At 39.1% G+C, this 19,342-nt stretch overlaps 1 protein-coding gene across 3 annotated transcripts in view; it reads right to left on the minus strand.

Annotated features, from left to right (window-relative positions):
• Positions 1 to 849: 849 nt before the first annotated feature.
• The window catches only part of ATAD2 (ATPase family AAA domain containing 2), a 30,615-nt gene continuing 12,122 nt past the window's right edge, over positions 850 to 19,342 (minus strand). For all 3 annotated transcript variants that reach the window (XM_064396022.1, XM_064396014.1, XM_064396021.1), the window contains exons 12-28: positions 18,709 to 18,883; positions 17,989 to 18,077; positions 17,491 to 17,650; positions 16,031 to 16,121; positions 15,295 to 15,609; positions 14,241 to 14,346; positions 12,781 to 12,964; positions 11,091 to 11,276; positions 9,677 to 9,812; positions 9,332 to 9,528; positions 7,937 to 8,096; positions 7,468 to 7,590; positions 7,237 to 7,371; positions 5,786 to 6,139; positions 4,981 to 5,105; positions 3,185 to 3,313; positions 850 to 1,748 (exon numbers count right to left, since the gene is read on the minus strand). In XM_064396022.1, coding sequence (XP_064252092.1) covers positions 1,710 to 1,748; positions 3,185 to 3,313; positions 4,981 to 5,105; positions 5,786 to 6,139; positions 7,237 to 7,371; positions 7,468 to 7,590; positions 7,937 to 8,096; positions 9,332 to 9,528; positions 9,677 to 9,812; positions 11,091 to 11,276; positions 12,781 to 12,964; positions 14,241 to 14,346; positions 15,295 to 15,609; positions 16,031 to 16,121; positions 17,491 to 17,650; positions 17,989 to 18,077; positions 18,709 to 18,883 — 2,704 coding nt within the window. In that variant the 3' untranslated portion in view covers positions 850 to 1,709. The remainder of the gene's footprint in view (positions 1,749 to 3,184; positions 3,314 to 4,980; positions 5,106 to 5,785; positions 6,140 to 7,236; positions 7,372 to 7,467; positions 7,591 to 7,936; positions 8,097 to 9,331; positions 9,529 to 9,676; positions 9,813 to 11,090; positions 11,277 to 12,780; positions 12,965 to 14,240; positions 14,347 to 15,294; positions 15,610 to 16,030; positions 16,122 to 17,490; positions 17,651 to 17,988; positions 18,078 to 18,708; positions 18,884 to 19,342) is intronic.

The raw sequence follows: 19,342 nt of genomic DNA on the forward strand, positions 1-19,342 counted from the left end.
AGCCCGGGAAGGGCTTTGCTGCTGCTCCCGCCCAGAGCGGGCACGGCCGCAGGGTCCCGGGACCCAAACCAGGGCGAGCGAAGACAGAAGCAGCGGCTTTAACGAAAAAGACATTTCCCACACCTTGGGTTGTTGGGGGTTTTTTATTAGTTAGAGAACTTGGAGAAAGGAGACCTCTCTCCCTTTACTACGTACAAAATATTTTAATCAATATTTAGGTTTACCTCTCACTGCCCATTTCTCAAAAATGTTGTTTCCCTACACTATTTTTCTCATCACTGTGCACTATTTTGGGTCAGACAGTAAAATGTGATGCTCTCCTCGAGAAAGAAAATATGTGGGGAACCCTTAACTGTTCACAGGTGGACACAGAGGATGAAGATTTACATAGTTGTGAAGCTTTTTTAAAATCTGCCTATGTACAGGATCCTGTTGAGCTTAGTGACAGGAAGACATGTGCTCAAAACAGAAGTTTTCATCCCAGGCATTTCTGGTTCCTCAATTCCACACTGTCAGTTTTCAAAATAGTGCTCTTAGGAGATGCACTCAACAAGCTGCCGGCCGAGTCACATTGAAATTCACAATGGCAGCCAAGAAGGAGATCAAGTTAAGGACATTAGTTCATTTATTACATTGCCAATGTCATAAAACTGCATTAAAATGTAAATTTTCAATTTTTTTTTTCTCCTGAGCTTGTCTTTGCTGTATAATCCATACACTGAGTGGAGAAGAAGCTGATCACATGCAGTTCTTATTTTAAAATCATACTATTTGTCCTTGTGTCTTAAATGCAAGATTATCAATGATCAAAATTGTTCTCTGATTAAAATAGAGCAGACAATCCACCACTAAAAAGAGATGCATTTTTTATTAATACCCACCAAGCAATACAGATAAAAAAAAATCTGCATAGCACACCAATGTTTGAACAAACACAGTAGAAAGACAAAAAAAGAACACTACTGACAGAGGTAAGAAACCAAACACAAAGAAGGATTGCACAGTTTGGTGTTCAGTATTGCCACATGTTGTCTCTGTGAGGTGACAACAGAAAAGTGAAGGGTCATGCCACATATTTTATCATGATTTATTATAAATTTTTTTTTTCATATAGTTAAACTTTATCTTATTCTTTTTAAATAACTATCAAATTAACAGATAAATTTTCACTGCTGGTTTGAAGAGAAATAGTTCTTCAAAACAGGGTACTGCTTTGCTTTTACTTCAATATATTTATCACCAACAATATACACACTTTTATGTCATAAACAGATATGATTCTTCCCAGGTAGCTAGAAAATTATTTACAACTGAATTCAACTACAAGCCATCTGATGAACTAACAATCTGTGTTACAATGCTTTTCTCCAGTATTGTTATTATTACAAGCATTACTTTACCTTAGAAAGTTACAGTAGTAAATCTTGCTTTGTTTCAAGTTCGTTTTTTTTTTTAAAGAGAGGTACTGAAATTATCTATTCAGAGCTGCTGAGTTCAAAAGGCAATCACATCAGTATGTCACATTAAAATATACATATCTAGAAGGGAAATATCAAAGTCATTAAATGACTTTATTTGAGCTTTCTTAATAAATTTTAAGATATATTTGTATAAATATATACGTAGACCTAGTATTTATTGAACAATGCAAAGAAAAACCAGCATGCAATAAAAATAAAACATTACAGAGTGCATCAAGTATGCTGAAATCAAGTATCACTGAAGGCTGTAATTTCTTTCTTCATTGCCTAAGAAGAAAAAAAGACAAATTAGGAGTTAGTGTGAATACAAACTTAAGAACCCTGTTTACTACTTCATCAAAAGAAGCGAGAATCTGTGCACACAATTGTTAGTAATGATTTGGCCAATACATGTGCTACCACCATCACTTTTTCTATACTCACTGGCTCCAACACATCCTTACGCACCCAAAATAGAGAGCAGGCTAGGAAAACTGCAGGGATCTGTATCAGGGGACTATGGATCAATGGTGCTTTCAGCAATCAGAGAGGAGACAGTTCCCAAAGAGCCAGAGCTAAAAGCTGAACTGTTCTTTTCTGCACTCTGAATAAATACTTGTTAAAGTCTCTGTCTTCATACAGTAGAACTTACTCCTGGACTGACTTGTGCAATCCCTCTGAATAGGAAATATTCTTTGGTTAAATGTCAGAGAAGCAGAAAACAAAGAAATCAAGTTCTGTCACAAAAGCTCACAAGCACCAGGATAACAAATGTGCTAAATCATGTCATTATGATAGCTAGGAGAAGGGTGCATGTTTCAGGAATGGCATCCCTGAATCCAAGTAATCCTCGCTGTTGCACAATCAGAGCAAGAGCATCTGACTCTCTATCAGATGTGGAAGAAGAGATCAAGATGACCAGGACACAAGAGAAGAGGCTTCCTGGCTGTTTTAAGGAAGACTGAGATGCATTAAAAATTTTTATCTTATGCATGACCACCTGGAAGACAAATGGATTCAAGGACTTTGAAGCTGAAGACTGAATATCCAACCTATCTAAATCAACTCAACACTGGGAATGACAGACTGGGACCATAGGTTCCTGTGGATTATTTCTGCCAAGTTCTGACAACTTGGAAATCCTCTCTTAGAAGGAGAGATTACAGAATTTGACTCGTTAGCATTAAACCTTCATAGGCAGGAAGCTCCCATATATGAAATTAAAGATACTTGAGCCGTTCTAGCTAAAAAGGAAGTCTGGTGAGACTGAAGTCTCTTCTTATTATGCCTCATATTTAGTCTCTTTTCAGGAATGGAATGACTGCTATACAAGTGTTACCATGTGTGACTGCCCGCAAGAGGAGAACGAGGAAGTGACAGACTGAGAAAAGCACCCTCCTTTCACAGCCCCCCCAGTACTGAAAAGGTACTGGAGCAGGAGTGGTGACAGACTGAGGTTAACTGCCTTGAGAGGGCTTTGGGGAGGACTTATCATCTTCAAACCCTTTCCTGCTGAAACTGCCAACAGCTAAGCCAAATGCAACAATAGTTTTGCAACATGGAGAAATGTCTTCCAGACTGTAATGAACAAATCTTGTAACACAGGCAACTAAGCAGCAATGAGTAATACTAAATAACCATGACATTCACAGGGCACACGTACATATGCATGACACACACACACCTGTAATAATGACAGAAAGTGCTACAAGACAAAAAATTACCTTCACTAATTCGTTTTTGTCACCATCTTCCCGGTGTTGGTAAATGCACTGGCTAAGGACAGCATATAGTTTTTCCATGCGAAATACACTGACGTTCTCAGTTACCACGGCAATAGAATGCAGCACTTGCTGAAGAAAAGAAATGGAAACCAGAGTTCAGAAGCACAAGATAAGATGCAAACAGAAAAGGTAGGACAGGTGTATAGCCAGCTTCCCATGTGAAACTTTTTAATTGCTGCAGGGAAGTGACTGCACTCTCTTGTACATGTTCATCGAGTTCTAGGCCTATTATCAAGCAAATAAACAAAAACCCCCCAAAATCCCAAACAAAAAAAACCCCCAAAATCCCAAACAAAACCAAGCAGTTACAGTTTGGAGAGTCACCCAGCTTACTGTCTGCAAGTGAATTCCAAAGAGGCTCTCTAACACAAGCAGTAAGTTCCAGTGGCACCCCTGTTAAGGCATCAAGTTTTCTAAAAGATGAATTTCTTATTTCATGACTGTAGCTCTGTCCTCACAGCTGAGAGCTCTGTAAGGGCTCTATGGTACCTCTGCAGGGGCAATACCTTCAGAGCACATGCTGCTGGCACCCTGACTCTAGAGAAACATGGATTGGCTTCACAGACAGACACGAACAACACTTTCCTTGCAAGGTGAAGTGGAGGGGCAGGAACTGATATCCATTCTCAGCTCTTTGGTGACCACTGACAGGACCCGAGGGAACAGCATGAAGCTGTGTCACAGGGAATTTTGGCTGGATATAAGGAACAAGCTCTTCACCCAGAGGGTGGTCAGGCAGTAGAACAGGCTCCTCAGGAAAGTGGCTACAGCACCAAGCTTGACAGAGCTCAAGAAACATTCAATGTTCTCAAGCTCATGGGCAGGATTGTCAGGGGTACAGTGCCAGGAGTTGGACTCTCCTTTTAGGTCCCTTCCAACTCGGGATATTCTATCATTCTATGAACACAACCCCATAAAATTTGCTTGCTTAGGAAGCCTGTCTTGAAAAGCTAATTTCTCTCTTCTCACTTCATTTCTTATCATGGCAGGTAAACAGCAGTCCCCTCTGGTTTGACCCACTTCCAGGGCCTCAACCTGGCAATTTCCTGAATTCTCCTCACTGCAACATCTCCTGAAGAAGGCCAGGTCCATCTACCCTCTCTAATTCATGCAAAGGAACTTCTTTGACCCCCTGAAGCTAGGCACATTTTTGACCCTTTCACAAACTATATTGTAGGAAAACAACTTCTCTTCTACAGGGGACTGGAAAAACCTTGTAACTCTGTACCTATATGAATGCAAAATTCTATCACTGGATTTTGAAAGCATTTGAGAAGAGCACGTATTAGTATTTTAGCCAAGATGACCTTTAAGTGAACCTGCTAACTTAAAAGTCATCTTGGCTAAAAATCAAGGTACTCTTTCAGTTCCTAATAAATGAAAACATGCAAACAGCAAGCCACAACAACCCCCCCAGTCCATCCTAAAAACTGCCAAGACACTAATAACCAAGAGCACTACAAGTTTGTCAGTGGGCTATTTTAAAATCTAACAAGCCCCTTTTACATTAAAAACAGGAGATAATCCAGTCTCCTAAAATTTAGTTCACCAAAAGGAAGAACAGCTGTGGAAACAACAGTCATAGTCCATTTTAAGTTCAATTATTTCACCAGCTATATATCCCTCCCATACTTTGTCTGAATTGGCGTTGGTTAACAACTCACTTAATTTACAACTCTGTATGTAGCAAGAAAATGTCCTACTTTGGTATTAAAAAAATTAAAATTTAAACTTACTTTGAGCTCACAGGAATCCACAAACACTCTCTGTGTGCCAACTTTCACTGCCTTCCCAACACATCCCAGCTGTTTCTCTTCCACCTGAGAAGATCTTGCACGAGTCATACGGTGTACCCACAAATCTAGAACGACACAAATTTCTTAAGTCAGGATTTCTCTCTCTGAAACACAGTATGACTGAAGTACCCTGTACTTGGAGAAGAGAACCTCTCTGCAACAACAGAGACAAATGTTACCACTTTTCACTGGTAAATGCTTGACAGTTTTACCTCCTTTCTGGCAAAAATCTCTGCTCCTTCAAAACTAGAGACTTGAACACAAGAAAAACCAACACTGGACAAAACGGCAGGGGAAAACCAGGGAAAAAAAAATCCTGTTGCCATTACAGCACTGCACTGTAAAACTCCAAAGTAATTTAGATTAGAAAACACATCTTTGCAAACACTAGGACGTAACACTTCTATTCCACACATGACCCTGGGCGTACACTGTTTGAAGTACAGCTTTTTAATTTATGCTTCTTATTGCTGGAAAGATCCTCATGCAATAAAAGAAAGCCAAGGATTGTTTTTCAGTTAGGTACCATTTGAAAAATAAACTGCAGAATCAGAAACTCAGCAGCTGCAGAAATACACAAGTTTGGCTGGCATAACTCAAGGGGCAACACCATTATGCAAGAAACACTGTGCGCAATTTGAGAGAAAACTGAAAACAGAAATCAGGAAGGCTAAAACCTGGCAGGTAGTGTAACCCTCCTCAGGAAGAGCAAGGGGGTGAATGACCTGTTTGATCTCACACTTACCATCTGAACGTCCGTCTTCAGAAGTTCCGGCTTTTTGACAATCTGGCATCTCACTCTGCTCTCTTAGGTCCGAATGTTCTCTCTTTTTTCCAGAAGGAGATTTGCCCATAAGAACTCTCTCTTTTTCATTTTCTGTCCCATTTTTCTGTCGTTCTTGAAGTACATTTTCATGTTCTTCAATAGGAGAATCCTGAGAGGATGCAAATTCAGTGCAATCTGTGTTAGACTCTTCATTGGTCTCCACTTCATTTTGGTCTTCAGGAATTTTATTCTCTTTATTGAACTGAATATGCCTCTTCTTCGTTCTAATACTTGAAGACTCTCTATTCCTTTTGCGTTTTCTTTTTGACTTATCTACAAAGAGATACAAGCAAAAGTAATCCAAAACATTACCAAAACAAGAAGCATACTCATTTTACTTGTCTGACAAGGAAAATGACCAAATGAGATTAACTACCACTGCCCATCTCCCCAGACATGTGTCTAGAGAAAAAGCTGGAATTTAATGGGATCAGTTAGCAACTAGATTTTAAAAGATCCAGCTACAGAATTTAATTCACAAAACCAATAGCTTCATGAAGTTATGAAAACTGAAGTCTTACTGCAAAGCAAAGCAAGATTATTAAGTGACTTAGTAATCTGATATATGTGAACAGAAACATATTTGGAGATGAACCCTCAGAATCTGTAAACCTCACAAAAGTTAGATATACATTGGGAAGAGCTGAAGAGGCAATTTTTAGGGAGTATTTGCTGGAGGAAAAACTCCTCCATAGAGATTTACACCTCATAAGCTTTCTGATTCAGTTAACCTTGTTCAATACAAACTTGTCATTTTCCCTTCCAGAAAACCCCACCATTCTTTGTACTCACGGAGTACCACAAGCCCTATGGGTCAAGTCAGCAGCAAAATTCCCAGACATGCCAGCAAGACCAGGACATGTCACATCATGTCATGTGTTTTAAGCCCTTTTTTTTTCCCATGTCATATTCATGGTAAAACTGAAGAAAATAATGATCTTTCCTTTACATGTCTGTGATTATTGCTCCCCTTTTTTTAACCCTTTCCCCTTCAATTGGAAATCACAGGAATAGAGTTTAATGTTTGAGGGCAGGGAAGGGGAAAACACTGTTGCATATAGCTAAAAACTAGGTAAGCATTCAGAAGCTGTCATGTACAACTCTTTTGACTTTGAGAGGTAGCAATGTAGGAGCCATTAAATATCACTTGGGCCACCAAGGCCAGTGTCTTACAATGTCAACCAGCCATTGTATTTGGACTTCACAACCATACTGAATGAATGGCCTCTGGATTTATCCCATGTTTTGCAGCATATTAAAAAATTTAATGCCTCTGGAATGAAGAACCAGGCATCACAGGAACCTGTTAGGTCACAAGCACAGAGGCTTCAGCACCTTCTCTAGGAAAGTCTGAATAAAAAACAACTTGCCTTTAGAGCAGGGGGTACTGACATCCACAGGCACAGCTAGCATCTTCAGTTTGTCATTACACTTTGGGTCTGTTTTCTTACACCCAGAGTCCTCCTTTGGCATTACACAGCAGTAAGAGGAAGCACAGTCTGAACCTTGCAATAAAGAAGAGAGAGCAAAGAATGGTGTCTTGCATGGCTGGTTACAAATACTGAGAACAGTCTTTAAATCCTCAGTGCCAAAACACATACCTCTTTGCCTACGAGATTCTTTGATTTCTTGGCAGCGTTGTTCAAAACCTTCATCCATTTCCTCCCTCACGATGGAATAGGCAGTGTCTCTCAAAGCACAGGCTCTGTGCCTAAGGAGACGATCTGAAATTTTACAGTCAGAACTGAGTACTTTCTACTAGCCAATGAACCCCTTTACTTTGTTTACTTAGCTTTTTGTCCTGTCTGAAAGGTTTTCTATCTCAATCTTTTCAGCATGCCAACTGATAAGTTAATTTTTAAAGCAAAAGCAGTAGCTTCCAATCAACATATCTACAACAATTTCATGCCCAAATAAGTTTATTTGATACTACAACATTCACAACCTGGCCAGAAATACTCTCAGGGGACCTTTTAAATTATCTAATCCCACATCTACTGTACACAAATGACATTTATCAACTTGCACATTTAAAATTTTTACAAATTAGTGATAAAACCACATCCTCACCTCCAGGATCTTTAGCTGGGTTGTACTCTAAAGCATTGCTACAGATTAGATCAATGTCTTTTAGAAAGTCTCTTGCAGTTGGGTACTGGTGCATGTCAATCTTGGACAGAACTGTGGAGAGGTCCATGGGTTGTTTAATAACAGCATTGTAATCAGGTACCTACAAAGGAAATATACATGTTCAGAGATTTAACACAGCAGCCACCAAAAATAGTTATTTTCAAAAACTCAAATAAAGGACTTCTAAAAAAATCCCAATATGACACATCCAAAGATGCAGAAATTACCCAATTAGCTTCTTGAAAACAGAATGGTTATTTCAGCTGGCTTTCAAGAGACAGGCTAGAAGAGAGGAAAACAAAGAAGCAGGGAGGTGAGAAGAATGTGTGGGGTAGAGAAGGAAACCAGCATCCAGAGTGGGACTTGTTTCACTTCCTTTCAGAAAATAAGAGCAAAAAACCATTTCTCAGTAAAGTCACTTGAAATTCTCTTTGGTTTTGGCAGCAAGAAAAAGGCTGCAGGAATTGCACCCTTGAAGCACCTGTCCTGGGCACCCAGAATGAGATAGCTGGATCCTGAGATGCCAATTTCTTTATTCAGACAATAGAAGGAGCCTAAGGACTAGCTCAGATGAGGACATCGATGTTTGTTTAGACTATTCAGATCTAGAAATTACAAGGAAAGGAAAGAAGTCAGTGGACATGGGGGGAAACAGGACCTTGTGGAAGTGCAAAGCCATCTCAAATTTCCAGCTGACTTGGAAGTATGTGTCCCAGCCTATACTTATTTAATGAATTAAATGAGAAGCATATGGGAGGAAGAAAAAAAAAATCAGACAGCTTTTATGGTTGATCTTACAGCAAGGAAAGCCCCCGAGAACAGAATCTGAAAATCTGACAAATTGCTGCTTCTACTCCTGTTCTTGCAGAAACTACAGACAGACAATTAAAGAGCTTTACATTTTATTAAAACAGCCCTGGAAGTACTGTTTATAATTACAGAGAAAAAGAGAGATCTCTCCTTTTTAGTGCTGTAATACACCTACATATCAAAGCCTTTTCACAAGCAAACAGTGTTGGCATTTGATATAATTGGCACTTGGACTAGATGATCCTTGTTGGATGACCCTTCTAATAGAAATAATCTCAAGTTTTCAAGAGGTTTTAAAAGGAACACAGGGACACTCAAATAACAGACCCAGCATGACCCAGAGTCAATAATAGTAAAAACAAAACAAAAATTCACTTCCCATAGCCTGGAGATTCACAATGCTATGATCCTAAAGACAAAGATAAACCTTCCAAGAAAGAACACACAAACACTGAGAAACACACACACAGAGAAATTGTGAATACACACAGATATAATGGTATTGCAGATCAACACTGAATTTACCTCCTCTGGGTCAACAGGTTTTGTGAATGCCCTGAAACGTCTGTCAATGACAAGTCTGTGAGTCACATCCCTTAGGTAAATCCTCAGCTCACGCAGCGTGTCCTCCTCCTGCTCCTCCAGCTGTTTTATTTCTTCCTCTGACAGCTGTCGAGGCTTTGGTGGCGGAGCTACAGGCAGAACTTCCAGTGGCTGCCGAGCTTAAATTAATTGGAAAATTTTAGTCAATTAATGGTATTCAAATACAAGCACATGAAAAATAATTGATATAAAATTACCCCAAAGGAAATACTGTATTGTATTAGCTGTTAACTTACTGCTAGCTTATTATATTTTAAATATCCTCACCTGAGTTGTTTTTTGATGCAGGAGGTTCAGCAGCTTGCTTCATAACCAAGTCCTCAAAAAAACTTCTTCTTTCAGCACAGGTAGGCCACTGGATTTTGAAAACTTCTTCACAATCATTATTAAATAAAGCTTTTATCTAAAGCATGAGGAGGAAAGATATTTCACATATAAGGCCACCCACATTTTTTGTAATTTTTTATATTCTATTCCAAAAAACTGAGTACCTTTCTAAACTAAAGTGAATACTCATCTGAGTAAGATAAGCTACATAAAGTCATCTTCTTGGCTTTAAAAAGCTAAATTTTCATAGCATGGCAAATTAAAATACCTGGTCTGAAGAATAATACCATCTAAAGTTTAGGCTCTAAGAAAAAAAGATGTGATAAACCACTGAGTTGACAGTCCCCACTTCCAACGTTGGCTATTTTGTATTTACCTGCCTTTCTGTTCTTTAGCTTGAATCTTTATGGCAGCTATACAGGGAATGGACAAGGTTCAACATACAAGTGCTAGCTTTTTGTTAAGGTGGCTTTTAAAATTATGTTTAGACATTTAAAGTGTCTAAACTTGCATATATCCAGATTGTACTGTGTTTTTCCATCTCTATTACCAAAGGGTATGGAAATAATTTAATTCCTTATTTTAGAAAGCATTTAACAACATCACAATAACTTTTGTTACCAAGACAAAATAATCACAGCATCATATTCACATTTTGAACACCTTCCTTTAACACTCTCTGATGTTGTTTCTGAAATCCCAGTGCAGCTTGAGGGGACTGGGGAGGTAATTTTACCACCACAAATGTCTAGAAAGCTCAGCAGGTAGTCTTACTGAATTTTGTTAAGGAATACAACTAAAAATTGATTTCCAAGTTACTTAAATGGAAGTTGGACTTTATCTTTCCAGTATGTCAAGTTTGCAGCTACCAGATGTAAAAAGAAACTGAAATAATAACAAAATTATTTAAATTTGAAATTACATTCCATCAATAACAGTGTGACTACTGTACTTTTTCAGTAAAAATATCTTTCACTTTTCAGTAAAAGAATCTTTTTCCTATCTCAAGCACTGTATATTCTTTACTAAGCACACACCTCACCATCTTGCAGTCACCAAAATGATTGCCTGAAGCAAATTCGTACATCCGTCTAATAAGCATCAGTGTGTGAGAAGGGTGAAGGAGCTGGGTTAAAGTAAATCTTTTTATTCGGAAAACACTTTAGACAAATGCTTTCACACCATTGTTTTGTCTAAGCAAATTTTAAGACACTTTTAAGGGTGTTTGTGTGCCTAAATAATAACAGCACAAATTCACTTTAGAGCGGCACAGCATTCCCATGCTTCAAGGAGTTATAAAGTAACAAGCAAAAAGAAGCAAAAAAGGAAGAGTAAAAAAAGTATCAATAAATACCTCTTCTGGGAGATCTCCATGTTTTACATCAGTTGTTGCAAGGAGCAGAACCGGAGCAAAGGTTGGAATGTTCTGCAGCAGTGTTGTAAATACAGCTTTCACTGTAGGTCCAACAGTCTCCCACCACAAAGGGATTTGTGGGACATAAATGATACTTGGTGCTGTTCTTTGAGCTTCTCTCATCAACTGGCAAAATGAAAGCTCAGGTAAGACAACTACATCCTGCAGAACAGGATACTAAATAACTACACATCAGTCAAACTGTCTTATGAAATAGGAGTACATGAAGCTAGAACATCAAGACAAATCAATAAATTAACTATTCCTTAACAATAAGGTAAAATTTTCACTTTGATTCAAACACAGACATGGCTACACAGACAGAAACAGACTTGAATTTATGCCCAATTTCAAAACTTCTTATGTGTAAGAGAACTCTTAAGGAGCCTCAGCACTCAGCCAATCTCATGGCGTGCCCAAAAAAACACGACCAGCCCTTCAGCAAGATGTATTAGCCTGGAGAAATCGCCACACAACTGCAACTACAGCAATTTCAGTTCAGAGCACAGACTCAAAGACCTATGGGAGAAGCCTGCTTACAATGCATCATTTCAAGCACATTTTATAAGAGGTGACCATTCTTTCATCTGCCTGAAGAGCTAAATCAAAACTTCTTACTACCAAAGGATCCATCAGACCAGATGATATGCTTTGGAAGAGCACAAGCCACTGCTTACAGATGGCACCTCAATCACAGGAGACAAAATGCATCTACTGCCAGAGGGAAGTGACAAATTTCTCCATGTGCCCTCTCAGATTAACAATATTCAGAGAGTTCCTGTCAAAAGGTGGGGAAGCACACATGGTATCTCCAGGCAGTCACTACACAGGGTAGTTACTCATCCACAGATGCAACCATCACAAAACAAAAGGAAAATTGCTCCTCCTATGTGACAAACGAGCCATGGAATGTGTCTGTCTGTCTGACTCCTACAGCTCTCCAATGCTGCTACTAAATTCTGTGAATTGTGAATTCTGTGAAGGTAAAAATATTTTAATACAGAAATGCCAAAAAACAACATGTATTCCCTGACTAAAACTAAAAAAGAAGGAAACCAGCACTAATCTGGTTATATTTAATTTTCCCAGTGATGGAAAGCACACCAGTGTAACAATCTAAGTGTTATAGGAATTTTAATTCCTTTACTGCATGTATTGCAGTGCTGCAAGCTGTCTAAGTAAAAGAAGAAACCCTTTCCCCCCGAACCTTGACTGTCCTATGAATATAATAAAAAACAGGGCTTCAGAAAGTGCCTGATGCTGTCAGGCTGATCCAGAGCCATCTACTGAGAGCACAGAGGCTTAAGAAGCAATGAAAATTTCCTGGATCCAACACAGACCAGCAGGATTTTTTGCCACAGAGTGCTTTATTAGCAGCACCTCCCATCTTCCTGAGCTGCTAGCAACACCCTCACTGCTTCCTTTCAAAAGGAAAACATGACTATGTACACCATCCCTATACAGTATCATTCCATCTAGAAAAAAAGTGGATTTCCAGACAGAAGTAAACATAAAAGCCTATTCCATCCAGGACTCCTCTATTAACAATGAATTTTGCTTACTTCACAAGTTTACATACAGTTTATATTCAGTTCATGAGTCATACCAGATTAATGAGAAAAAAATATACCTGTGCACATGTTTCTTCTGGGGATGTGATGCTAACAAACAAAGCAGGCAGGTCTAGTGTATAAACAGGAAACTTCTCCAGGGCATGGATTACTGCAGGTGCCAGATGAAAAGCCTGCCCACACCCTGGATCTTCAACTAATAAGAACCGTGGCCTGAAAGATGTTGGCTGGCAACGAGGATTTCTACAACAGAACAGTTTAAAAACAAGTGATTAATAGGCACGCAGATGTTGACTTTTCTTCTATATGCTTTCTTTTGGTAAATACACTCCATGTTCCACCAATAATAAGCTAGTTTGATTAGGAAGACTATCAAAGCCTATTCTCTCAAATCTGGTACCATGCCTCCACTAAGAAATCCTGCCAGGCCCCAGCATGTCTCCCATTCCTTTAGCTGGGTTAAGCAAGAGCTCTTAAATCCTTCAGGGAAGCTGTCCAGCCAAATACACACACAAAACTGGTCAGTGACCTGATATGGGGCAGAACAACAACTCTTTCTTTTCTAAGCACAAACCAATTCTGGGTCTCTTCACTCCCTGTACACTACCATTTTCAATGGGTCTTAACTTTAAGTAACTGAGATCTCTGCACCTGCCAAGTTTAGCTAAAATTTGGCTGTAGTGCCTGGAGATGGTGGTAAGGAAGAAGCATACCAACATTTCTAGGAAAAAAATTAATGTGGGCACTGAAATACATTAGCTGTATGTGAAGAAGCACACAATTGGATTGGTTAAATTACTTCTATGGTTTCCTCTTTGAATTGTCTATTAATTTCCTAATCATTTTATTTTATGAGCATGAAACACAACCGTGAAAAGGTTTGTGGGTTTTTCTACCTCAGGACTATTGTACCTTTACTTGCTGAAGTCAAAGATCTTAGAGACTAAGCTCAGCAGGTTACAGTTTACATTTTCTGGACAGCAGAGCAATAGAAAGGGAGAAGAATAACTGACGCAACAGTGACAACAATAATCTACTGCTTCAGCTGTTGATTTATAAAACTTACACAACAAAACATCAAAAGATTAACAAACTCTGTAGGTTAAAGGTACAAAATGCAGACATTGTTTTTTGCACATTGTTTTAATGAGCCATTTCTCAATTTTATTTCCGATTTAACTATCTTGGAAGGCAGAAGGGAAAAAGATGGCTACACAAATCCTTAGGGTTCTTTGTAGCTAAAAGGGCAGACAGCACATTTTTTGGGTTTTGAACCTTTGGATTAAAGCAACATGTTCTAATAATCTGTGGACCACTGACTTAGGCAAATAAGGCAGGGCCAGTCAGTTTGATGGGCCAGAGCAGAACATTAGTACCAGTTAGATCTTCACACTTATTTCTTGCAAATATTGACCAACCCCCACATACCCATCACTCCTTCATCCAGCACCCCTCACAACAAAACAGTTTACAGACCCAGCCATCTTAAAAATGTAAACATAAAGGGGACAAATGAAACCTGTTTAAAGTGAGGAATTCTGCCTTTTCACGATCAGGTACTTTGTGAGTTGGATTCTCTTCAAAGATTGATGGTGATTCCTCTTCACTGTCAATCACATCATTTCCTGAAAAGAGGATTTAAAGATAAGAGCTTTGTTGACTTTCCTGAATAATTCAAATCTCACTCTTGCATTAATACAGCTTTGAAATCAGTGCAGGAAACCATTCTCTTGTATTTCATTTGAGGGCATACACTGAATGCTATTTTCTGAAGGGTTCATTCTACCACAAATGTAAGGAGATGGCACAGTTTCCACAAAGCTCTCCTATGTCCCACAATTTGCATCAGGTTTCTCTGTGGACAAAAACTTGGAAGTTTTCTTTTCCTTGGAATAAATTTGACGAGGAACAACTTCTGTACTTCCTAGACACCTGAAAAATCCAATGAGGCCACAGCTTTTTGAAACTGTTCTCCCACCAGATGTGAGGAAATTAAGTGAATGTATTCACCACAGACTTCCATTTGTCCACAACTAGTCAGAGTATAAAGACCCACACGACTTCTAAATAAAGCTTCTCAAAGATCATGAAAAGGAGAGATAATGGGAAGAGGACAACAGATAGGGGGTGCAATTATCCATCTCCAACCCCCAGTGCTTTCATTATGTTGGTGGGTCTCTGCCTCTGTTTCATCAGCACAAACAACCCCAGCTCTGCCAGGAGTGATACTGGGAGAACACACTCCAGAGATTAGCAAAGTAACTAATTACTCACAGACTTCCATTAATCAAGAGAGTGTGTATTCATATTGATTTGTTCTCATCAACTGACAAACTAAACCTGATCAAGGCTGATGCAGTGAACACGAGCTCACCTATGCTATGGGAGCCAAGCCCTAAAGTACAACTAAAACACTGTGTATTGAAAGTCACTCCAGCTGCCATCCAGCACACTGCACATGCAGGTTATAAAACTGAACTGTCATTATGGCTGAAGGGTTTATGTGTGTTACTGTACATATCAGAAGCTTTTGCTTTGGCAGAATTTTAAATGCGTGGATGCTGTTGTTATACCTTGCTGTTGGTCCTTCTTCAGTGCAAGCTCTGCATGGGGAAATACTCTTTGTAAGGCTTGTAAAATTCTTTCCAATGTGTTTTCTAACAGTGGTTTTAAAATAGGTGATAGTGCTCGCCCAGGTGAAGCCACAGCCCTCTGTGAAGCTGGAACAGTCTTCTGCATGGCCATGACAAAATCCTTTGCTGTTATTTTAATCGAAGAGATGTCTAACTGCAGCTTCTCACTCCTTTCATATATCTGAGGATAGCGGCGGCGCAAAGCACAGAGAGCAGCTTCAGCACATAAGGCTTTAATATCAGCACCACAGTATCCTAATGAACAAAACAAGAATCAAATGTTGTCAGGATAAGGCAACACCAAAGTCAAGGCCAAGAATTCTAAAGTGCAACAATGAAAGACTTTGCATACAGCCAAAAATTAACACGGTACGAGTTAATTTAAAGAATATTGCACTGCAGAGAACATGTGTCTAACAGCCTGATATCTTGCACTAAGGAAGCAACCCCCTAGTCAAAACTTTACTCCTGGGAAAGAGGGCCTAAACCCATTCAGTGTTCTCAGAAAAAAAAAAGAAAACTGAAAGCAGCATCTGTCTTGGTTTGCTCCCAAGACATGCCAGAAGCATCATGGCCTCACTCTACAGCAAGGCACAATAGCTCAAGTACTGCCTGGAACGTGCTCCGGTTCCCCACGACTCAGCCATGCAGTGACCTACAGTGTTTTCAAACTCACCAACACATTTCTCAGCCAGCTCTTCAAGAAACTTGTCCAATGGCTTGAGGGTCCAGTCTCGTGTGTGAATTTTGAAAATCTCTTTTCTTGCCTGAAAACAAAACACTTGCATTTTAGTTTGCACTAAATTTTCTCTGAAAACAACCACAGTACAAAACCCCCCAAACCCTCACCCTAACACAAATACTTTTCTTGTCTGCTAAACTCTGAAGTATTTTAAAGGTTAGTTAATATGCTCTGTTTTTTCAAGCAGGAAATTTTCTAGTTCTAAATTTGTTACATTAAAATCTTGCTGGGGGCTCCAATGAAGTAAAAGGCATTTACATCTTCCATAAAAAAATGAGTTTTCGTAAGTGTGATCCTGAAGAAAACACTGTAGTAAAAAACCCAAACTTAACTTTAAACAGATTTCTTACACAAAATTCTCTCAAATTCAGCAAAATTTCATGGCTGCAGTCCCATTAGTTCATAAAATTTGCTCTTCTGACAGGCTCATGCAACAAAAACAGTCCTAACACTCCACTGCCAGTTGCTACTGTTGCTATCAAGTAGAACAATAATTATGATTCAAATTACTGTTACCCATCCAGAAAATGTAAAATGTTGCCTATCCCCATCTCTGATTTTAGCAGGATTTTCATTGAATTATTTTGTGGCACACAGACTAACTATGGCAGATTTCTAAAATTCTTCCACAGTGGGGAAGTGTGCATTAGATCTGTTTCATGGCACCTCCTCTCCTGTTACTGACAGCAGATAAAAACTGGAGAAAAAATTTTGTGTTAAATGCACTGTTTAGTGCACTTTTACCAGCATTCAATTCAGCACTTTCCAGAAAGGGCTAAGAAAAAGAACTAACAGTGACAGCCAGAAAGAAAACACAAAAACTGCGTTCCAGTTTTGCTTGCTACCCCCACCCACAAGATTTTTTTCATTGCCTATTGTGATTAACTAGAAGCTTCCCTAGCCCTGCACCTGTGCAGTGACTTTACATTTTTGTCCTAGTCCCTATTACTGAGTACCAGTAAGAACATCAGTTCCTAACATACTTAATTGGTTCCAGCACCAGCCTGGATCAAAGCTTTTGTTACTAAAAAAGAATTCTTGTCTGCACACCATTTCTTTCAATTTCACAATGCTACAGCAGTTCTTCTTAACTAGTTCATAAAGTCATTTTTAAACATTTCAGTGAGTAGCAGCACCCCATTTTCTTCACTGGTTGCAGAGAAACCAAAACTAATAATTAGAGGACTACCTATTACAATCATCTTAATGATATATATTCAGTGCCAGGTCTGCCCTCCACAGTACAGCACGCTCTCTCCAGTAAGCCCTCTTTTGTCCAAGCAGTACAAAACTGAGGAGACCTTCACTGCTCCACAATCCTGCTGTGTTGCAAGAATTTGTTACAAAGATGGACTCTGCTACATTAAGCACTGAGGTTGAGTTGAAGCACTGACCTCTTTGTTTGGCAAGCTGAAGAGAAACTCTCGATCAAAGCGTCCTGGTCTTCGTAAAGCAGGATCTATGGAATCCAGCCTGTTGGTGGCTCCAATTACCACAACCTCTCCTCTGCTGTCTAAGCCATCCATAAGTGCCAGAAGTGTTGATACAACAGAGCTAAGAGAAGAATACAGTTTTTACTCAGCAGTTAATTTTCTTCAGCTCCACATAGTCACCAATGCACACTCAAAGGACAAGCTCTTATTAATAAAATGCTGACTAGAAAAAGACAAATCAATTTAAGATACAACAAAATAGATAAGGTAACACAGACCTTGTGGTGATATCAAGCTTAGTGAATTACTTTTAATTATTATTTAAAGGTTATCTGAAATTAAGCAGTACTGAATCACTAGTTTTCAGGATAAATGAATGTGTCATATCAGGTTAAATAGGTTGTGGTCTTCTTATCACAAAATCAAGCAGCTTCTACGTTGACAGAAAGCATGCCCTACCTATGAACTTGGTCTTGTTTACTGGACCGTACAGGAGCAAGACCATCAATCTCATCAAAGAAAATAATTGAAGGTCGCATCTGGTAGGCCTACAGTGAAAACACAGGAATATTGACATCAGGAAAACAGCACTGTTTAGAGAAGAAATGCACAAACAACACTGCAGTTGCAAAGTCACTGGAAGTAGATTTTTCAGACCTGCATCAGGGATTTCCACTCATTGATGTAAAGTAGTGAAGTGTTGTGAGTAGCAGAAGGCAGGAACATAGGTCAACCCACTGAGATGGGTGACAGGAAAAAAATCACAACACTGGTTTTTACAGCTATTTGACAACCATCAAGAACAGAGCCAGGACTTAATTGTCTGACAGGTTCTGGAAACAGCCTTTGTTACCAATTTCAAAATAACCATGCTTTCAGCCTGCATTTGTTTCCCTTTGATCAAAAGTCACCACTTCTTGAAAGCTTTTTTGCAGCTGTTTGGATTTTTCTTTCCTGAGGCAGGAGTTGGGGGTGTGTATTGCTTTACAAGGTTCTCTTGACTCCTTTACTACCTTTTCCTAATTAATCTCTTCCAGCCTCTAAAAATGTTACTGAAAATGAAACACTGATAATCCCACTTCAATGGAAGGAGTTGAGAAAAAAAAAAAAAAGAATTGCTCTTGACCACAGAAAGTTAGTTACAACCCAGAAAGAACATAATGCGTATTTCAACTGTACCTGATCAAATAACAAACGAAGCTGTCGTTCTGATTCCCCAACCCATTTACTCAGGCAGTCAGCACCTTTTCTCATAAAAAAGGCTACTCTCCTGTCACCTTGGCTACATTCATTAGCAAGTGCACGAGCAACCAATGTCTTTCCAGTCCCTGGTGGACCATAGAATAGACAGCCTCTGTAATTAAAAAAAAAGAAAATCACGTAAGAAAAGTATCTGTGACCACCCCCTCATCCCTGAAGCACAAAACTGTTCTCTCTTAAACAAAGGTCTCTTCATTGTTTGTTATAATTTTAAAGTTACTGAAAACAAAGAATCTGAAATCCTGTTTCAATATACCATGACTGAGTGTTAATGGCCTAGAATATACAAATCTAACAATTAAATCTCTAATAATTTCATTTCATAACAAAGAACCCATTCAGCTGTGTAAAAAGTGGACAGATGCATTTTTAGCCCAAGCACAGCAAGGTCCTAGTTACAAGTCCCATCTATTGTAAAGCTGATACTGGAACTCTTGAAAAGAGTTGGTGGGACAGACAATTGGACTTCCACAAAACAAAGCTGCAGCTGACTACCACTTACAGGCTGATCAAGTCCACTTGCATGTAGAACTCAAAACCACTCCACCTCCCT

This window comes from Passer domesticus, chromosome 1 (genome assembly GCF_036417665.1).
Source record: "Passer domesticus isolate bPasDom1 chromosome 1, bPasDom1.hap1, whole genome shotgun sequence".
Classification (NCBI taxonomy): domain Eukaryota; kingdom Metazoa; phylum Chordata; class Aves; order Passeriformes; family Passeridae; genus Passer; species Passer domesticus.